The sequence below is a fragment of the Ixodes scapularis genome, unplaced genomic scaffold, assembly GCF_016920785.2.
Source record: "Ixodes scapularis isolate PalLabHiFi unplaced genomic scaffold, ASM1692078v2 PGA_scaffold13__105_contigs__length_92229423, whole genome shotgun sequence".
Taxonomy (NCBI): domain Eukaryota; kingdom Metazoa; phylum Arthropoda; class Arachnida; order Ixodida; family Ixodidae; genus Ixodes; species Ixodes scapularis.
This window is the reverse complement of record NW_024609839.1, coordinates 5,912,602-5,933,690: the sequence shown is the minus strand read 5'-3', so window position 1 is coordinate 5,933,690 and position 21,089 is coordinate 5,912,602. Positions and strand designations below refer to the sequence as shown.

At 46.1% G+C, this 21,089-nt stretch overlaps 2 protein-coding genes across 2 annotated transcripts in view; one reads left to right on the top strand and one right to left on the bottom strand.

Annotated features, from left to right (window-relative positions):
• LOC8041044 (transcription factor IIIA) overlaps positions 1–4,227 on the top strand; it is a 49,538-nt gene extending 45,311 nt beyond the window's left edge. Inside the window, exon 9 of the mRNA XM_029989522.4 lies at positions 3,848–4,227. Coding sequence (XP_029845382.2) covers positions 3,848–4,204 — 357 coding nt within the window. The 3' untranslated portion in view covers positions 4,205–4,227. The remainder of the gene's footprint in view (positions 1–3,847) is intronic.
• Positions 4,228–4,232: 5 nt separating this feature from the next.
• LOC115328306 (translation initiation factor IF-3) lies at positions 4,233–10,653 on the bottom strand. The gene is made up of 3 exons (XM_029989523.3): positions 10,306–10,653; positions 6,242–6,497; positions 4,233–4,954 (listed from the first exon to the last, which is right to left on the bottom strand). The coding sequence occupies exons 1-3, from the start codon at positions 10,593–10,595 to the stop codon at positions 4,811–4,813; spliced, it is 690 nt and encodes a 229-aa protein (XP_029845383.2). The 5' UTR covers positions 10,596–10,653; the 3' UTR covers positions 4,233–4,810.
• Positions 10,654–21,089: the final 10,436 nt, after the last annotated feature.

Here is a 21,089-nt window from a genome sequence, read left to right as displayed (position 1 = left end):
GGTTCTCCTGGCCATTGATACCTTTAAACTTTGAAAGCTTCTACAGGCCAAATCTAGGGTAATTGGCACTTCCAATGAGGCTAAGGTGTTCTGGCTATGTTAAACGAGTATGAAGCAACACTAAATAAAAAAACATGTAGAAAATAATTTATTGTGAGATAAATCCTGCATGTGTATAAATAAAATTTCCTGAAACCATTCTTTGGAAGTTAATAAACAAACATATAATTGTTAAAAAAAAAAAAAAAAAATTTTCTGGAAATTTTGAATTTTGAGGCCACGTGCCCCCTTAAAAGTTCCTCGCACCACAATCTCAGGTGTCACATTATCTCTTTTTTTCGGAGAGGACACTCCTCTACGAGAGGATGGCTTGCGGAAGGGCTGACGTCACATTCTCCCCTAGTACATTAATCCCCTTGGGTGTAATAAGCCAGCGAAAGCGGCGCCAAATTCACAAATCGGAAGGACTTGTGAATTTGGCGCCATTTCTGGAAAAAACTACTCTGTGGCCACTTGACTTTACTCTCGAGACGTGCAGAGGCTTCGAGAATTGCTAACTCTGTGGTCCAACATGGATGCCACAATACTGTACTTGAAGTACATTACACCCAGTGTACTTACTACATTACTCAAAGTACATCACCTCTCATTTACTTTGTACTTTATCGGGGTACAGTCAAGACCCCCTGGGCAATCAAGTTTGGTTTGAGAGGTCGTATGCGGGATATTCAAACCTGATCTCGAACATCCGATCCGAGTGCCCTGGCCAACTCTGACGCAGAGCTTGCTTCCACTGTTTGCCAATAGAATACACTACATTAGACCAAGCTTGGAAGTAACCACTTTAGTTGGGTCTTTGTCAGAAGGCATACTTCACATGCAGGCCTTTGTTATCAATTATGTCATTCATGTTGAGAATTCAATGACAAAATTATCTGAAATAAGAATTTACTTGAATGAACATACCTAAAATGACCTTTCACGGCATGTAGAATTAACCTGAGACTGGGGTAGAGAAGAAACATCAAAACATAGAAGGGACAGAAAATAGACAGGACGACGTCTCAAACTCAGCTCCCGTCGTCCTGTCTATTTTCTGTCCCTTCTACGTTTTGATGTTTCTTCTGTACCCCAGTCTCAGATTAATTCAACATGGTTAATATTCACCAGCTCGCCAGCACCCTTACGATTTTTTCCTTTTCTCAGCAGTCCATATTGTCTAGGGATGCCGCGAACTTTTTTCGAATCGAAGTTTCGATGATCGAATCAAGCGATTCGAAAGGTTCGAAAGATTTCGATTTTTCGAATTGTCTATATCGTAAAATTCGACGGAGGTCGAACTTTCGAACTTGTTAAGCTAAGAAGTTCGACGCTTTTCGAACCGTCGAACTTATTACGCTAAAAAATTCGATATTTTTCGAACTTTCGAATTTATTGCGCTGCAAGGTTCGATGCTTGTCGAACTTTCGAACTTGACTGACCAAAAAATTCGATGAATTTCGAACTTTCGAACTTATTTATCAAGAGAATTCGAAAAGTTTCGAACTTTCGGATTCTGAAAAGTCAGAAGTTCGACGAACTTCGAACTTTTAGGGTAAAAGTTCGACGTTCGTCGAACTTCGAAAGACCGGCGGAGGGTTTCATTTGATTTCAAGTAGTGGGGTACATTCGTAATTTTTTTTTTCTCGAACTTTTACACGCGGTGCTGCGTTCCTTACGAAAGACAATGTCGTTTATTTCAATGTTCTGGCATGCTTAGGTTTAAAGAAATAAATCCCCGAAGGGGCGAGGAAGGACGACGGGTTTTTGACGATTATCGTTTGTGCCAGATTTGAAGCACGCTGCAGCCGGAGCTATTTATGGTAGATATGTTATACTTTTTTTAAGAATGATCTATGTATAGCCTAGGTAAGTGCCGTGTTAAGATGTGATTATTGTTATTCAACGTGAGTTTCGAAGAAATGTCCAAACATGTATCTGCATGCAATTATAACCTAAACTTGATATTTATTTTCGTCTAAGTTGTTTGAGGTATCGCATTTAAATTAACACCACAGACAGTACATATCATTGCCATCTGCAGAATACGAAATAATATATTTATAGTTTTTTTTTCACGTTAAGGAATAAATTAACTCATGGGAGAAGATTTCTAATAGTGTTCAAGTTCAGCACGTCATTAAAAGAAAACTTCTTTTTTTTCGCTTCACGTTCCTGGGACGTGTTTCTTTTAGCCTGTACACATTTTGGTAAAAGAAACTTGTTTCGAAGTTCTGAACCTCTGAATATGCAAGAATAGAACACTTCCGACGAATTCTTGATAGTTTTTTTTTCTCCTGCTTTTTATTCCCGCATTTTTTTTTTTTTTTTTGTTACTATCGGCACAGGTGTTTAGGTCGGAAAGACAGCTTTGAACTTCCGAACCACTAAGCATGTGACGAGCAGTGCCTTCTGGCAACGAGTTTCTAACAATGACCATCTACGCAATCTTTTATGCAGTGAAGAGCGACAGTAGCTATACACATGCATAAATAATTTCAGATTAAAATAAGCTCGACCACGCCCTCTTTCCCCGTATTGTTTTCTATAACGGTTCGAAATAAGGAGAAGGAGGCTAAAGCCCCCCCCCCCCCCCCCCCCCCCCCCCCCGCTACCCTCTTTCCCCCCGTTTCTCCTCTTCCGACGCCACTTGTATGGTAGAACGCTCCTCGACCTCGAGTTGTGTCGGCTTTTGTGCTTTTTGCGAGGCGATTCCTCCGTCCCAGAAAATAAACCTCCAGGGCAATTATAAACTTCACCGGATCGGATTACTACCAGCGTGCAAGGGGTGGCGAGCTAGTTTGCCAGGTCGCTTCAAGGTTTTTCTGAGCCTCAACCTCCTGCTCGCCCGTGGCCGTTTTGAACTGGATGAGTCTCGTAAAACAGTGTGTTCGCGCAATCACTACTGCGTGATGCAGGTTAAAGACCCCCCCCCCGGGGCTGGCGGTCACAATTCTTCACTGGCAAATATTCTAGCACGTCCGGGACACTCGTCGTCTCATTTAATTGCCTGACCAACTTCGCGCAATCTGAATATCACAGCCTAACTTTTCGAAACTTGATTTCGTGAAAACCAGTGAGGCGTGAAAACGTTATTTGAAACTGAAACTGTGGCGGAACATGAAAACCGGACTTCGAACTTTGAAAACTTCGATTAGAAAGAAATTCAAAATCTTCGAAGTTCTTTTTTTTTTTTTTAATTTAGCGTTAAAAGAGAATCGAAACCTTCGAACTTTTCGAACTTTATGCAAAAAGAAATTCGAAATCTTCGAATTGTTCGAACTTCATGTCTATAAAAATTCGAAGCGTTCGAAGTTTTCGAATTTTTTTTACAAAGAATTTCGAGATCTTCGAATTTATCGAACCTGAAGTAAAAAAATATTCGAAATATCGAATTCGAAACTTTGGAAACCGTGAAAGCTTCGAAATTTTCGAATTCGAAACTCCGCTGTGGTCAAAAGTTGCGAATTTTTCGAAATCGAACCTCGGTCGATACGAAAATATCGAAATTTTTCGAAATCGAACCTCAGTTCGCTTCGCAAATATCGAAACCTTTCGAAATCGAACCTAGGGTGGTTCGCGACATCCCTAATATTGTCCTTCATCAATCAGCATCTTGTTGCCATGCCTTCTAAGATTGCACACAAGTGGCCAAGAGGGCATGTTTTTTTAGTTGGATATTAACATATAATATTGCCCCCATAATGGATTTTTGGCTGCTCCAAAATGACTTGGCCCATGAGTGCAGTGTCGGAGGTTAAACTTGGAACTAACCGAGCTCTTAAATATTGTCTTACTTTTCCTTTAGAAACGCAAGAAAAAGGCGAGAAGGCGGCGCAAGATAAACATCCCAACGAAAAGCGCTGCAGCAATCCTGTCCGGGCATGCGGCCTCTCCTAAAGAAGAGTACAAGCTTCTCGGCAGTACGTCGGATTCAGAGCCAGACAAGGGACCGGGGTCGGGCACAGCAAAAAAGCCACATCCAGATTTGGAGACAGATCCAAAGCCACATCTGCAGCTCGAGTCACTCAATCAGATAATAGTGTTGGACAATGAAAAACCAGTGGCGGCAGAAGTAATTCCACAGTGCACCAACATCAGCGACGGTTCTAAGGTCATCTTGAGTGTGTGCACTGCAGATTTGAATTCAATTCAATTGTGCTGAATATAATTGCTTCTCAAGTCAGACTGGATGGTTTCATATTTGACCCATTTATTTAGACAATACTCTAATGAGACTTTACATCATGGTTGGCAGCAGATGCTCAGAGCATGTTCTTGGTGGAAGATAAATGGGTGTTGTCAGCTCGCACTGCAGACAGCGAGCAACAATGTTCATTGGGGGGCCGATTGGGTTTGGGAAGCATGCCAGCTGTTTGCCCTGGAAGGTGTGCTCAAACCAAGGGGCTACTGCCGTATTTGCTCGAGTCAACAAGGCCTGTGCGTCTGTTTTCCCGCAGAGCAAATTGCTATCTGCTCACATAGCATTTTTACAGAAAATCGTGTTCTTGACCTGGTTCTTGGCTGCGTTTCTGATGCAGAACGAGCTGTATGTGTACACTGCAAGAAAGTAGACGCAACAGGTGAGACGGTAAAGTCATTTCATACCTGTTGAGTGAGCCAACTAAAACTGATGGTTATTGATAGATTGAGAACAGCAGGACTCTTTGGCAGGATGCCATTCTAATCCTGTCAATGATGCATAGCCTCCATGTCTCCCATAGAAGAGGGCTCTGGAAATATCAAAGAAATGGTGGCCGCTGGTGTGCGGTCACTCCTCATCCTTCTTCTGGGACTGAGTCTTTTTTTCCGAAGGAGGGGTGATGACAAACTTGAGCATCCCATCCTTTATCCTCTTCTGGAGGAACCTGGCCTCTGTTCCCAGAGAAGCTTGGAATTTTTCAAAGATGTGTTCCTGGAACGAGAGAACAGACTCCTTGCGCCAAGCTTCGCCTGCATGAGACTCGCACTGGAGCTGAAGCAACACAAAGACCTCCCTACCGTTTTCATCCTAGCAGCAACAGTGTGAAGGCATCTGTTTCAAATCAATCGCTGTTTCAACATAATCAGCTAGGATTTTGTACTCAAGAATGTGCATTAAGGTTATCAAAATTTCACTCACCTAACTCAGCAAAAATATTAGATCCCTAGCTATGGCATCCGTCTACTAATAAAGGTGTCCGACTAGCGCAACATACGGCGGCACGTAAGAGTGCAGGCTGCGACGGGTGCTTCCATCAGCAATTGCAGAAGCAATGTTTTTCTACCAATAAAGCAAAACCAAGATAAAACAACACTGATGTAATTTTTCAACAATTATTTTCAGCTAAATGTCGTCTGCTTTGCACTCTCTGATTGTCTCTCTTCTGCAACTCTTGGGGTCATCTTGATGGTGCACTCCCATCGAGTGAGTGAAGGTTGCTCGTTGCCAGAGGTCGAAAGAGGTCCACAGCAACCTCCCCTACAATTCTACGCTGGGAGGGAAGCCTCCAAGCCACCGATAACACTGAAAAATGGGCTACTCTGTGCCTTCGCCACCCATCCTCATCTGTTGTACCAACCATGACGCCTTTTTTTTTAGCAGACTGAATGCTCTAGGGAAAATGTTTTCTAATTAAACTTGTCTAACCGTAACGCAGATTCTTGCACCCACCAAACCTTAGCTTGGTATCATGGGAAACCAATTCATGCTGCCCCTTCAAGCAGCCATTGATCCCTGTAGATAGTGCAGCGAGAAACTGGCTTCCGTATGGCAGGACATTTCTAGGCGCAGGGACTCCCGACGGCCTGCAGGCAACACAGCAGGCTTTGCGATTTTACTGCTGTTCCATTGGTATTTCCTGTGGCTATTATTTCATTTACCAGTGTTTTGTGTTTGTTGTGACATTGCTTATTTAACAATATTCAATATTTAGGAGGGTATGCCCCTTGGAACATATGTACAGATGTCTACTAAATGGGAGAAAAATTCAATTCAATGAATAAGTGACTCCCGTAAAATACGTGCAAAAGTTGGATATGGGGAACAAAATACAGAATGGTATAGGAGCAGTACCACTCTCGTCAAGCCCATTTTACAGTCGTGTAAAGTTTTACTGCTTTGTGCCCGCTTCTTCAAGTGGCTTCTTGATATTTCCCAAGTATGTGGTTCATGAGGTTTCTCTAGGCCTTGAGAAGCATGGGCCAAATGAAGAACACCCACCAGCTGTCTGCTGCCCTCCGGCGTCCCGGATATGGCCACGCGAATCTCGCTGTTCTTTTCCAGCCACTTCTTGATGCTCTTCAGCTTGTGGTCAAGGTCACTGTCCGTGATCTTGCTGCTGGCCAGCAGACTCTTGACGGCCCCTTTCTGGGGCTTGCCTTTGTCGCCGTTGCTGTCGAGCAGCATGTCCCTCGTTGTCACCAGCTTGTATATCTTCCTCTTCTTGGCTTCAGCGTGCTCATCCACCTTTACGAGTCTTTGGAGAAATAACATCTTTAGACTCTGCCCACCAAAATAGTTACGGTGCGTCACTCTTTGCCCAAATGACCTGCATGCGGTTCCAGAACTAATCATTATCTTGTTCAAAATGGAAGCTCCTTTCTAAAAGTTTAAATTCATGTAGATGAATCCCCTCCAGGAATAAGACTCACTTTCCCATTGAACTTATAACTTTTGAGTATGGTAACGGTTCTGAATTTTTGGCATCCGACTTGGTCCGCTAATGCTACACTTGGGCTTAGACTGAGCATTTGGCAATAGTTTAACCTTTGCAGCAAAAAACACAAACACGCTGTAGATTGCTGTGTATCGGTAACGTTCATTTTCGGGTTTTTTTTTTTTTTTGTCAACGACTTTCTTAAAATTGCCACGTTTTGTCTGGTTCTGATGGTTATGTCCCCATTGTCCTCAATGTGTCCTTGTTTAGGACTGTCCTTCCTATTTCGTAGCTGCCAAAGTCTTCAGTGGGTTTCCCCCGTTCCAAGTGGACGTTTTGGACGTGAAAATTTAAATGAAACCTGAAAACGAAAAACCTTACATACTCGGGCGAGGGAGAAATCCGCCATTTCGCCCCGCGGAGTGCGCGTCGCATGATGCTGACGTCGCGCCTTTCTGAGCCGGCACGGTGGATGCTACATGACGGTACACACACTCCTCGACTGGATGCTGATGTCACTCAGCTCCATATCCGGGTCAAGAGGCATTTTTTTCGTTTGGCTCTATAATATGCTCAAACAGTGATATGAAAGTTTTCATGCTTGATCAGGGTGTCTACAAAAACTATTTTACAATTGCCTGCCTTTTCCACGTTTTCCTTGACTATAGCTTGTCTTTGTGGAGTCGTTCTCAAACCGTCCAGGGCGAGTATCGTTCGTCTGCTTTCCCAGGCACTCGACTGTTGTAGAAGACTGCTCGCTCATGGTTTAGTTTGCAGCTGTGCCACCGAGTTTCTAAAAGTTTGCTCCCATTCTCTTTATGGTTAGAAATTTGATTTTGAAAGCAAGCAATGCAATTGGAAAGACCAGAATCAAGCAGTAAAGGACATGCCTCAAGTGCAGTTTTTATGTGAAAAATACTAGTATATCTTTAGCAAGACTTATTATTGGGCTAGTTGGTTCATGGTTCTGAGTAAACTTGTATGCGCAAGCACAAAGGATGAACACGAAGGAGTGGACAAGGACAACTCTCAACTAATTTTATTTACGGCCAACCGACCACAAAAGGTTCATGGGAATCCTGGGCAGGAGCAAAGAATCTTTAGAATGCCTCTGTTTAAAAGTGAATTTCAGTTCCCATTTGGGCCGATACAGTATGTTTTCTTACCTTTTGCCTTCCTTTGTAGCGCATGATTTCTATGAATCTTTTGCAGTCGCTCGAATGCAAATAAAACTAGGAAGTTGCGCTTGTCCTTGTCCACGCCATCGTGTTCATCCTCTGTGTTTGCGCATACAAGTTACTAATATATCTGATAACCAATGCATTTCTATTACCTTGTAAATCTATTCCTTGATATTTTTTGCTGAATATGTGTTCCGTCTAAATTAAATTACTGGGTGCACATATTAGCACGTGCACGAAGAGAGGTTTGTCTTGTGTGAGCCTTTCAAAAGAATGTGATTAGGGTTCTGCCAAGACCAGTTTCTGAGGTGTTCGCTACGGTTCACCGAATGCTATTTCATCGAAATGCGTTTTAGAAAAGGGCCTGTTTTATCGAAACTTGATTTAGAGAAAGTGGAACCTCAGTTTATCAATTTCGGAGTAGAGATTTATGCAGGCGCACCGACTGAGTCGCTGTGTTGCACCACACAAGCACCATTTAAGGTCTATTCACACGATGCATCTTGTTGGGGAATCTTGTGTCGCGAAACTAGGTTTCGGGAAACAGATTCCCCGTTTGAACGCAACCGAAAAAGTGGCGCGCCTCTGAAAAAAGTGGGGCGTCTTCCTCGCTTCTGGAGCAATTTTTCGCTGAAACCTCACCGAGGCCTGTCAATCACCCGAAGGAGAAACGCGGGCGCTGCCAATGGCCGCTCGACTTTGCTATGACGTCTGACCTTCGAGGAGGAGCGAGCTTCTGGAGGAGTCTGATTTTCGGCCAATTCCGTATCCGAGCCAAAGCCGAAAGAAAATAAACAAACATGGCGAGCGACAAGCGGAGAAGCGGTGTGTATGGGCGACGAGTCTTGGTCCTACTCGGTTGCAGGTGTGTGAACGGCGCCTACAGTACGGGTTGGTGGCGCGGTGCAGATTCATCAATAGTCGCAACGAGTGCAAGCACCGGATATAAACCTGGTGAATGGGAATAACTCTCTTTAGTAGCAGTGCAAACATGTCCGAAATGCTTCGAGATCATCTGCCTGTTCTTTGACGTTCGCTGTCTTTCCCGGGTTTGGCAGGACTTACTCCAGGGAGCCGAATCTGACTAAGTTCATTGAGTTGTATTAATAAAACAGACTGTCTCTTTACACTGTGCGTACTTCATATCATTTTGATGCGAAACGCTTGGTATTCCCGGTGAGGTTTGGAGAAATTCTCGTGAGTCAATACGTCACAGGTTTCGCGCGTCAAACTCCACGTGTAAACAGGCCGATTTTGCTAAACTGTGGTGCATTGAAAAGATGCATCATGTGAATAAGCCTTTACTGTCTCAAAGAAGTTCAATCTGTCTGAAAAGACAGTGAGAGTGTACCCCATCGACCTCATCCCTGCCACACCAGAAAAAAATTTACATGGGAAAGAAATCCTACCCCGGGGCTAGTGGCCAATGAAAAAGGCGCAGGACAAGACTTCTCATGCTCCTTATATAGCCCCGATAGACTCCCCTCCTGGACATACACTTCGTTCACAATGCACCAATTGGACTCTTACATATGATCAGCCACCGAATGACCTCTTAGAGATGTCGACATTCAGTGCCTGATTCATATGTATGGTTCTACGCTTTCGAAAATTGTATCGGCTATTTTCGGAAAATACTTGATAAAGCCAAGTGGCTACAGAATATTTGCTTTATTCTCGCTGACAAACTAAATAAAAAAATCAACTTGGGCACTTAATTGTTCAGAGAAATGACTGGATGATGTCTTGAAAGGCGATAGCATGTTTTCACAATGATATGCCATGTTTTGTTAAAGGTTGCTAAACTCTTCTTGACCTCGTAAGTTTTTAATAGAGCTGGGAAAGCAATTAGGACGCAATCGCGTGGTCTTTGAAAGAGCTTAATTTCACCGAAACAAATGTGGAGAAAGTACTTTGAAATCGGGAGTTGTACTTTCTTTGGAAAGTACCAAAAATAAGGAAAAAATACGCAGCCTCCAAATTTTTTAACAACATCGCGCTAAAGCCGACCTTTCACACGCGCATATGTGTGTGTGTGCGCGCGCGTGTGCGTGCGTGCGTGCGTGCGTGAATGTGTGTGTTTGTATAAGCAAGCATTCTAAGAGTAGAAGGGGGGAGGAGGAGAAGAGGGCCAATAGTGTTCACGCATGTGAAGTAGTGTATAACTAACCATGTATGCACTTTCCAACACAGCTATTGATTATCGATACTGACAACCTCTTAAAATCAAAACTTTTGCAATAACTTAAATACAAAAAAGGTTCAAAACGTTATGCATGTTTTAGCATTTGTTCTGCAAGGTCGAAGGGCCAATAAGCTAGAAAGATAAGAAAGGAGTTACAAGGATCGACTCAATCCGAATGTTTTCAGCTTTTTTTTTTTTACTTGGAAGCTTATTAACACCGCAAGATTGAGAAAACACGGCGAAAGTCGACAGAAATACTCACTGGTAGTTGTGTTTCTTCGCGAAGAGGACTGCTTCCTCCTTGGTTCGTGTCCCAAGCACTTTTCCGTTTGGGTCAATCAACAAAACGAACTCAATTTTCTTCTTTTCGGGAGCGGCTGTTTGGGTTGAACAAACGCGCACATGGCGAAATACGACTGACTCCAAAAGAGGATTGTTGCCAGTGCACCATGCGGGCATTATTCTGTCAGGCGGTCTGGCATTCTTCGTCGCATGCGACCTCATCAGCTTTAGCGAAGGTATAAGCCAGGCCATTAGTCTGGACGAAAACATCACGTTCACAGCTTGCAAGGCGTAAACAGCAAAACGTGCAGACGATAATTTTACAGTGTTGCCAGACAGAAACAACTTAGGTCGTAACTTGGCCTCAAGTAACGTGATTCAAATTTCGTTTTACCAGAGCAACAATTCAAAGGTGTAAGTAACTAATTTAAATAATAACCTATTAAATAATCAAAACTCGATTCTGTCTGTGTCCCTGCGCTGTTTGCAACTTTGATTGTTGGTTACCGTCGGGAGTTCGTTTCACGGCACTCGTGCCCACGCGTACCCACCAGTGGGATGAAGCTTTCGGCTACTTCCGTCCCGCCGCGTATACTTATGACGTTTGTCCGGTCCGGCGAACTGCTTCCGAATCCGCGCTCCCAGCGGCTGTTGGCACTTGTTATTTAATTTTAAATAAAATTGATTCATATATCTAATGATTCGAAATAAAAGTGAAGTTGTTTTGAAGGTGTGAATGACTTTGAAGCTTGTTATTGTAACTTTCTCTTTCACTCTTTCGACGTGTCTGGGCGCGCTTTCTCTCTCTCCGAAGCCGCGCCTCTCGCCTCGAGATGCGCTGGCCGCTGGCGCCGGTAAGTCGGTGGACTGGGACTGGGTGGACCGTTAGAACGCGCGAGCAGTGTTGCCAGGTCTACTGATTTATCAGTAGATCTACTGATTTCGTTCCGGGTCTACTGATTCACTGAAAAAGAAGAAAATCTACTAACTTTTTTTTAGTAAACATATTAAAAATATATTATATGGCCCCTTCAGTTCCCAGTATCGCCCATCAAAGGAAACTCATAATGTTCCAGAATTAAATACGAAGCACTGGCTAGATGGCCCAGAAGCCCGTCCTATTCGAGTGACGTAGCCATATATTCATCTATCTATTCACTCAGAGCAGGTTCGGCAGGTTCGACGGTGAAATCCGGGCGAGAGCCATATATGGAGAGAGTTTGGCTAGTCTATGATCTCGCCGTAACGTCCCTCTCCCGAGTGAGCCAATCAGCCCGCGGCGCAGAGCGAGAGGTGTTTGCGCATGCGCCTGAACTCTCGGCTGCTCCGATACTATCTACTAGAAAAGCTCCGACTTGAGCGGAGAGAGCCGCAATTTTGATTCATTCGTTCGGCGGAATGCATGGGATCGACATCCAAATTTCAGTTATTTTCTTTTATTTGGCAGGCTGTGGCAAGAAAATGATATAATTCTATTCCTCGGTGGCTTAAAAAGCTAACGAATGAAGTTTCTCCACGTTTGAACGCAAACTTTGGGTCAGGCGAAAAAGAAATAAGCCCGTAGCAGACGACGGGTAGCCTCAACAGTGCTCCGGACCAACAGCGTTGCTTCAAAAACCTTCCACAGCCCAGTAAGGAAAGATGGCAGCATGCAGAGGACTTCCATTGGATATGTTCGCGCGCACTTGCCGGAGCGTCTCGTTTCGGTTTCGTTTCAATAATAGCGACAGGTGAACGTCGCACTGTCGCCTTCATCTGTGATCCCAAAAGTGCCTCAGTCTCGCTTTTAAAGAATAATGCTCGAAATAGTCAATAATGACTAAAACAAAAACATTTATGGTGCCATTTTAATCTGTCCTTCATATAAAGTTACTCGAGAACTGGTCTTGTTTTTTTCTTTCATTTTTATTTGTGTTTATTACCATGTTATTTGTTACTCTATACTATTTCTTCGAAGTGTGTATTAATGGAGATAGCAAAACATGGCAAAACACATATTTCGTGGAATCTACTGATTTTTGTGCAAATCTACTGACTTTTTGGGGATCAATCTGCTGACTTTTTTTTTCTCCATCTGGCAACACTGCGCGCGAGGGACGCGAGCCGGCGAGTTGTTTCGCTTCTGGGAGTGCGTCGCGGCGCGAGATTCGTCCCGCGTTCGTGCGCGCGCGGCTATCTTTTCTTTTTCGTGGGAACTTGTTGGTGTAATGTGGACAAGCATGGATTTTCGTCATCAACACACCACCTTATATGCCAAGGGGGGAAACAATGACTGCCGAAAGCCAATGGTTTCGAGTTCGAATGGACGTGCGGTACGCTCTTTTGGTCTTCTCTTGCTTAAGTTTCTGATTATATGTTTGCAACAAAACCTAACTGTCGCAGTGGTAGTGAGTATTAATTGTTTGATTTTGGCAATAGCTACAATGGTTTCCAATCACAAAACCAAATCCTATTAGTGTTCAGGATTGCTCTTCACTCGCCGCGAGAAATATGTCATTGTCAAATTACTGGAGACTTCTGTGTAGACTTTTTCATATCAAGATCGAGCACATATGCTCACTTTAAAAGATGGCAAACTTTTTGCTGTGAGCTGTTTATTTGACACTGTTGTCAGCGATTCACGCGTCTGTTCGCGAGGAGTGAAAATATGAGCCTAAATATTTTTCGATTAACTGAGGATGAGCGATAGAGCGATCCGCTCTGGTTTCCCGTTTCGTTTAGCAGTGATTCACTCCTAAATTTAAGTGATAATATTAAAAACGAATGGGCAGGTTCTCGATGAAGACTCAATACCAAAGAGCTGAGCTGTTTTTCTTGGTACTCATTGCTTAGTTTCCTTTAGTTGCAATTAAGACACCGTCGTCGGTCTTTACTTATATGCTTAATTATATAATCAAATTTGCAAGGACGCATATCATCACCTTCGTCGCACGTAACCTTAACGTTTTATCCCGTTTTGTTGTTCATTTCTTTGTTTCTCGTGTGCAAAACAGTGAGAAATTTCGTCTGTATTTTCTACTGTCTGTTGAATAAAAATGAACGCAAAAGGACAAGCATTGCATATTTTTTTGTGTATGTGTCACTTTCGTTGCTTTGCTAGGTTTCTGCTGCTTTGCTGCTGGTCACGCTTATCAGTGCTGGCTTGTGTGCGTTTCAACGCACATTAACCAGCATTGAAATGCGAAAACCAGCCGCAAAGCAGCAGAAGCCTAGCAAAGCAACGCGCAAACCGGACAAAAAAAAAAAAAAAAGAAGCTACAATATATATATTTTTAACTCTAGGTGGCGCAAGCTACCGCCCATCCATCCATCCAGATTGCGCTAATTTCGAATCTGGAGGATCGTTTCTTTTCGGGGTCTCCCTTTAAACGTCGCGACGTGCTTGACGCCGTGGGTTTTTTCACGCGAAACAATCGCACACCGTTGCCAAGATGTCCAAGGGGAGGAGCCGCAAGGTTGCGAAGCCAGAGGACCCCCTCATCGGCTGCGACAAATGCGGGAGATGGGCCTACGTTTCCGAGAGCGATTTCAAGAACACTCAAGAGGCTGAAAATGCTGACTTCGTCTGCAGAATATGCAAGATGATTGACGAGGTGGACACGACACACAGAAACAAGAGTGAGGAACTGGAAACGACCATGACGGACATGATTAAAAGGTGGGAAGACACCAACAAAGCAGGTGCCGTGGATCAGACCGACATGCTACATGCACTCCTCGACCGGGTGGATAAATTAGAGCATTGTGTCGAAGAGCTTGTGAAGCGAATGTCGTCCAGTCTAACTGACAAGGTAACTCTGGACACAACAATGGAGGTTTCTCCAGAGTACAGTGCGCGACGTGAGCAAGAAAATGAAAAAACGCCTAACCAGATTGACTATCAGCGACATGGGCCTGTGACGTTCGAAAGTGGTACCCCACTTCCTGAGACCTACGACAGCGGAGCAGGACCTCACCTTCAACATGAAAATGGTATGATGCAGGTACAAACAGAGCAGCAAGTGGCAACCACATCAGTCAAGGACTTGCCCAACCAGGTGGGAGACAATAGCAACGCTACCACCATAAATGGGACTCGCATAAACCAAAGGCACATCGATGAACACATCCGACCTCCTCAAGGAGTGACACGAGAAGTGATTGTTGCAGGTGATAATAATGTTGCACGGTTTGCACGCACTCTCGTAGATCGAGTAGGGGACCATCGCCGAATGGAAATCCTATATAACAGAGGTGGAACAATCGCAGATGTGCACCACCTAATATACGAATATGAAAAGAAAGCAAGGAAAGTACCCCGAATGTATATATTGCATGTGGGTGTAAATGACATCTTGCACGGCGAACAACCTGCGGCGATTGTAGAGCAACTGAGGCTGAAATGGACAAATCACAAAGACGCATTGGCCATATGCTCAATACCAGAGATTGAGGGCAGAGGCAAAGGAATTCAAGCAGCAACCATGCTGCTGAATGCCCAACTAAAGAAGCTCTGTAAGGACCTCAAGGCGCGATTTATAGACCTGAGTCGAGATCTCAAAGCTGAGGATGCAATGGAGAGAGGCAGGCTACACTATAAGGAAGATGGGGTGCGAAACGTGGTCAACAGGCTAGGAGCCGTGGCCAGCCTTTTTTTAGGCATACAATGGCGAAGAGATTCACCAACCTCGAAGATCGGTCAGCAGAGGAGTCCACTGGTAGAGCACAAAAACAAACCCGTGCAGGGACGGAATACAACAACAATGTATGGCAAACCTCAAGCTTATCGCCCAGCCGAGGAGCACCGCATGATGCATCAAGCAATGGGGTGCCTGTATGCACAACACACGGACGACCCCGCGAACAGATGGCACGCCGGCAAGACCGAAGTGCTGAATGGAAAGCCTTGCGATCACTATCCGGTCGAAGAGCAACGCTCGGACTACCAGAGAAGTGTTCCGCCATTGGGCCCAGTTCGCGAATCGGGGAGAGGGACACCGCGACCCCAAGACATAGTACATTGCTTAGACTTGAACAGGCAACTTCCACCATCACAAAACAGTCATGTAGCACTTGGGCCGGCTCCACAAATGGACCCTCTACAGCCTCAGAGGCAAACACTGTCAAACGGGGGACTCCCACAGTACTACCCCCAATCCTGGACACCCCCAACGTCAACACGTCTCTCCCAAATGTATACACCGGCGCTGCCTCAACCCCAAGACCTGCGTGCAATCGTGGCCGAGATGGTGAGCCAACAACTCGGTTACCACCACCAGCGGCACAGGATATAGGGCCGCTTTCGGGGAGGGGGGTCGGAGATAAGAGGGTGAGAAACAAAAGTAGGTGTGGCAAAAAAAGACGGAGACGACGTAGACGCAGCAGACGACTGACAGATGTGGTAGGATTTCTGAACCTCCAAGGAGCGAGACGTGAACACAAATGGGAAGAGCTATATAGGGAGTTGGAGGCGGAAGGAATGACGCTTTTTGGAGTGGCAGAGACGCACCTATATGATATTGAAGAAGCTCCAACCGATGCAAATTGGTGTTGGGCTGGACGCAATCGTGTGGAGGGACAGCGTCGAGGTGGGGGAGTTGGCGTGGTGTGGCGCAGTACATCAGTATGGTGCAAGGAGCCACGAGACTGTTGGGACCATATTTGGGTAACGGGAGAGATCATCGGGATTCCTGTTGCCGTCTGTATAGTATACGTGTCGGTGGGAGCTGCGCGCAGAGAGGAGAATCAAAGTTTAATGAGCTGTGTGGAAACCGAAGTCAAGGACTTGGCTGCTACTAAAGACATTCTCATCATGGGGGATTTTAATGGACACCTGCATGAACTGGACGGATGGGAAGACGAAAATGGGCGAGCGATGCTGCGGATGGCCGAAGATAACGCCTTGGAGATACTAAATCTCAGGGCCTCATGTGAGGGTCAATATACATGGAATGCCCGGGAGAGCAAAACGTGCATTGATTACGCCTTAGTCTCACAGAATTTGGCCCGGTATCTGGTTCACACACACATTGATGAAGCTGGTGAACACAGTATTGGGAGTGATCACAACCGGATACGGTTAGAATTCTCCAAAGCTACACCAAAAATAATAAGAGAAAAGCACTCTCCGACAGGTCGTTCCCGGCTATCTCCATCGGCAATGGAGAAGGTGGTGGAGGAGTTCGAAAACAGCACCAAGAGAAAGAGCGCGGATGGATACACAGAATATGTGGCAGAATTAAAGCGCCTCATCCGACAACATTCTACAAAGGAACGAGGTGGGCGACGACCAAGAAAGCGTTGGTGGGACGCGGAAGTTCAAGCCGCCATCAGATTAAGACAGGAGCTAAACAGGGAGCATCGCATGGTTCTCCATGGCGGCCCGGCAGACGCTGTCGCAATAAGGTGGCAAAAGTACAGGTTGCAGAAGCAGGCCGTAAAACAGCTTGTGCAGGACAAAATGGCCCAGGCTGATGTAGCTACAATGAGAGACATCAGTTCAAGTGGTCGAGACGCACCCAGAAAGTTCTGGCGATATATGGGAACTCTCAATGGAAGAGACCAGTGCCCAGCAATCCTGGACGAAGACACAGGGCTGCCCACAGAGAGACTTGGGCAATGCCTTACAGACCATCTCGTTGAAATTTTCTCGCCTCCAGGAGAGACACCACTACAAAATCTCTGCCCCAAGCAAGGCGCAGACTGTGCACCGGATTGCAATAATGTAACAATTGGTAGGGTATCAGTTATACGCGCACTAGCGCATATTAAGAACAACACCGCCCAGGGATTAGATAACATTCCGGCAAGGGTACTCAAAGCACTGGGCAAGGATTCCAGGGACCAACTCGCAGCACTTTTTAATGATATTGCAGCTGGGAAAGAAGAGATTCCTCGAGACTGGAGATGCGGCAGGGTTGTCATGATTCCTAAAAAAGGATGTGACCGTCAGTACCTTCGACAGTACAGACCCCTGACCGTGACAAGTGCGGTGTATAGGGTATTCGCCCACATCATGAAAAAGCGCATGACCGCATGGGCAGAGGAGGAGGGTATACTGACAGAAATCCAAGGAGGCTTCCGACGGGGACGCCGATTAGAGGACCATCTTTTTACCTTAACACAGTGTATTGAGGTTGCACGGAAAGAGGAGAGGAGCCTAATATGTTGTTTTCTTGACATCGCAAAGGCCTATGATAGTGTTTCCCATGCCCAGCTTATTGTTAGCCTACAACAGCTTGACATGCCGCCGGAGTGGACAACACTCATCTCCCGCTTATACCATGGCAACACGGTTATGACCCACCTTGATGATGCTCACTCTGATGAGGTGCTGGTGACGAGGGGCTTACGCCAAGGGTGCCCACTATCTCCCCTATTGTATATGTTATATGTATCCACCCTAGAGAAGCAACTTATACAATCAGGACTGGGCTTTTCACTAGCACATTTGGAGCATGGTGATCGAGTTGACTGGGTTCTACCGGGATTGACGTACGCGGACGATGTGGTACTGACCGCAGAATCAGTTTTGGAAATGCAAAAACTTCTTGACATATGCTCCAAGGAGGCTATGGGACTTCGTTTAAATTTTAATACCAGCAAGTCAGCGGCGGTAGTGTTTTCGGGCTCCCTCGAGACAACTTTCGATAGCCTTCGTCTCGGAGGCTCCGATGTACCAATTCTTAATTCTTACAAGTACTTGGGCATCACAATGTCGAACGACACAGACTACCTTCAAGGCCATCACACCCATCTCCGCCAAGCAGCCCTACGAGGAGCCAGCATTCTCCGTAAGCGAAGCCTCTGGAGTTGCAACAGGTTCATCGTTTCGCGGGAATTGTGGAAAGCAGTAATGGTACCCGGACTAACATTTGCAAATGCAGTGGTATGTGTCCCAGGAGATGTCCGCGCCAATATGGAGCGTAGGCAGAGAGACGTGGGACGCCAGGCACTGGGCTGCCATGGAGCGGTCGCCAACGAGGCAGTGCAGGGTGACCTGGGCTGGTCCTCCTTTGAAGCTCGGGAGGCTTCAAGCAAGATTGCGTATGACGGACGCCTTCGACTTATGGATAGATGCCGTTGGGCGAAGAGACTGTTTATATACACCAACTTGACTGGGCTGCGGACCCGCTGGCAGAAGCGCCTCTATCAGCTTCAACACAAGTACGGCTTCTTCTCCGAGCCTGTTGATGCGTCGACAGAGACTGAGTGGACGTCGGAAGTTAGGCAGAGAGTCCGAGACTGCGAGACCAAACAATGGCTCCAAGAAGCCCGAACGAAATCGACGCTGGAGGTGTACCTCGCCAACAAAATAACCATCGCCTCGGAAGTCCGGCTGTATGACAACAGCCTGGGTAGCCGCTTCTTGTTCGAGGCACGTGCCGGGGCACTGCGGACGCTGTGTTATAGGCGTCGTTTCGACACCACCGTCACGTCAACAATGTGTAGGGTGTGTGGGGTAAATGACGAAACGGTGGAGCATATTGTGCTAGACTGCGCGAGACTCAAGCCGTCCCGGTCACAGGACAATGGCCCAAGGCGTCCGAGACCCTTAGCGCTCGCTGAAGCGTTGGGCTTCACTGACATAGAAATTGAACAATCCACAGAAGTCTGCCCAGCTACGGGGCTGAAGGTAGCCTCCAACGACACAAAAAGGCTTGTTGCAGACACAAAAAGGAGACTGGAGGACTGGTGGCAGAAGATCCACCTCAGGGAGCATTAAGACACTTACGCTCCCAGGCTTGGGCACAAACCTTGTTTGAGTCCTCCCGATTCAAAGGGAAATAGCCGCAGCATCATCATCATCATCATCATCATCATCACCATCCAAACACAATGGCGCTGCCGTGCAGTTTTGGTTTTGGTTTCGCTGTGCCGCCATGTTGATTTTAGTACAGCTACCAGATACCAGGGGATTCAAATGGCGCTGCTGCCTCCCAGGGTTTAAAGCCCCTTGATAAAAGTCCCCTTGATAAAAGTCCCCTGTAAAAAATAGTGCTTCATCTTTCTCTTCTTCACTTAATATACTAGAGTTGTGAGTGCGCGCCTGTCTGTGTTCTGTGTTCCTTCCTCGTTTGTCCTCGTCTCTTTGTGCGCGATTTTAACCATGTTCCTTGATAAAAGCGTTTTTTACAAGTACCGCCAACCATTGTTGTGGAAGCGCGCGAGACACGTGCCATGAGCGGGTGCTCCGCCGCCATTCGCTTCCAAGGCCCGCTCATTTCAGTGCTGTGCCGCCATTTGCTTCCAAGGGCCGCTCGAGACATGGGCCTCGTGCACTCGCGCATTTGACGCTACTTGCAAGACGGACGCAAACACATCGAGGGGCTTTACCAGGGTTTTCCAATTTGCGTTCCATGGGCGGTATAGGAAGTTGCACTCCTCTGTACCCACTCGCAGCGAGGAACGGGTTCGTTTCGGCCGGTGTAGGACACTTCCGCTCCGACTACGGTAGTGGTTTTGGCGTACGCCAAAATCAATACCGTAGTCATTTCGGCGTACGCCATAGTCAATACCGTAGTCTTTTTCGCATACCCCAAACACACTACCCTTACGCCAAATTCAATACCTTGAATAACGTCGGCTGAGCAGGGGTTGAGCTCCGCATTTCGCTAAAACTGGCGGAAGTAACTTTCTGCAGCATAACATCCTGATTGTTTGTTGTTGTTTGTATGAGCGGCGGAACGCGCGCGGCAGGCGTTAATTAATTGTGATTAGCGTTGATACGGCTGACGGCGCGCAGAGCTGAAGGGCACAAGCAAGGAAGCTTGGAGTGATTCTGTGTCGATGTGATTTGACATCGCTTCTTTCTGGTTCTTCGATCATGGTGCAAATGCAGGTGCCCGACTCCCGAGCGATTCGAAGGCAAGAGTGGTAGCCTGTCCGCTGGTCTTTCAATCGCATGCACTGTCGTCATTTTGGGCACAGCGGAAGAAAATAAGACGTTCACTATTTTAAATAGCGTGCGATCGGCCTGTCTAGGTTCTGGCGACACCGTTTCAGGCTGTAGACGAGAAAATTTAGCCACTACAGTACGACTGCTAGCCTGGGGTCTGTGCCTCACAACAGATCGAAACGGGTAGGGGTGGGGATCCCTGGCAGCGGGACCTTTCGCCGTACGAGCTGCGGTGCGCTAACACACTCGATTTCCGATACCCCCTTGGGTCACAGCGCTTGCTGAAAGAAGTTTGGATCGTTTTACGCAGATTTTGCAGTGCGTACGAGACGCGCAACAGCTACGTACTACGTCCTAGATGCCCAAACTGAGGCGCGCTACTTGTGCGCGGCTGTCGTGATCTGCAGCTGGGAACAGTATGCTCGCCATGAAAACGTTGCAGTGAGAAGTACGGAAAAGTAATACTATAAAAGTATAGTATCTAAAACTGGCTTACATTGTCACTGAACATATGGAAATAAAACTGATTAGGAATGCCGATCAGATGAGTGTTATGTGTGGCGTCACGTCGGCACAGGAATTCAAACTGGTTGCCCCCACCCCCGCTCCTAAATTCTTCCAATGCTGCTGGCAGCTTTTTTATATATATATATATATATTGCAACTTTAAAGGCCCCAACAGGAGCATTACATAAGGAGTGTGTGTGTGTGTGTGGGGGGGGGGGGGGGGGGAAGTACTTGAAAAATACAAAAGATCAACATATGAACAGACAGGTGGCTGATACCTACAGGGCTGGTGAGTAATATAAACAGTGAGAAGAAGTGTGTGTGAAATAAAACTGGTACATAAATACACTTGCTAAAAAAGTAATCGAAGGATTGCGGAA

Excerpts from the sequence above, each read along its gene's own strand:
- LOC115328306 (XM_029989523.3), bottom strand. The coding sequence starts at position 10,595 with ATGTTTTCGTCCAGACTAATGGCCTGGCTTATACCTTCGCTAAAGCTG. Across the intron at positions 6,498-10,305 it reads GCGAAGAAACACAACTACCA|ACTCGTAAAGGTGGATGAGC; the intron begins GTGAGTATTTCT and ends ATTTCTCCAAAG. Across the intron at positions 4,955-6,241 it reads CGGAGGGCAGCAGACAGCTG|GAACACATCTTTGAAAAATT; the intron begins GTGGGTGTTCTT and ends CTCTCGTTCCAG.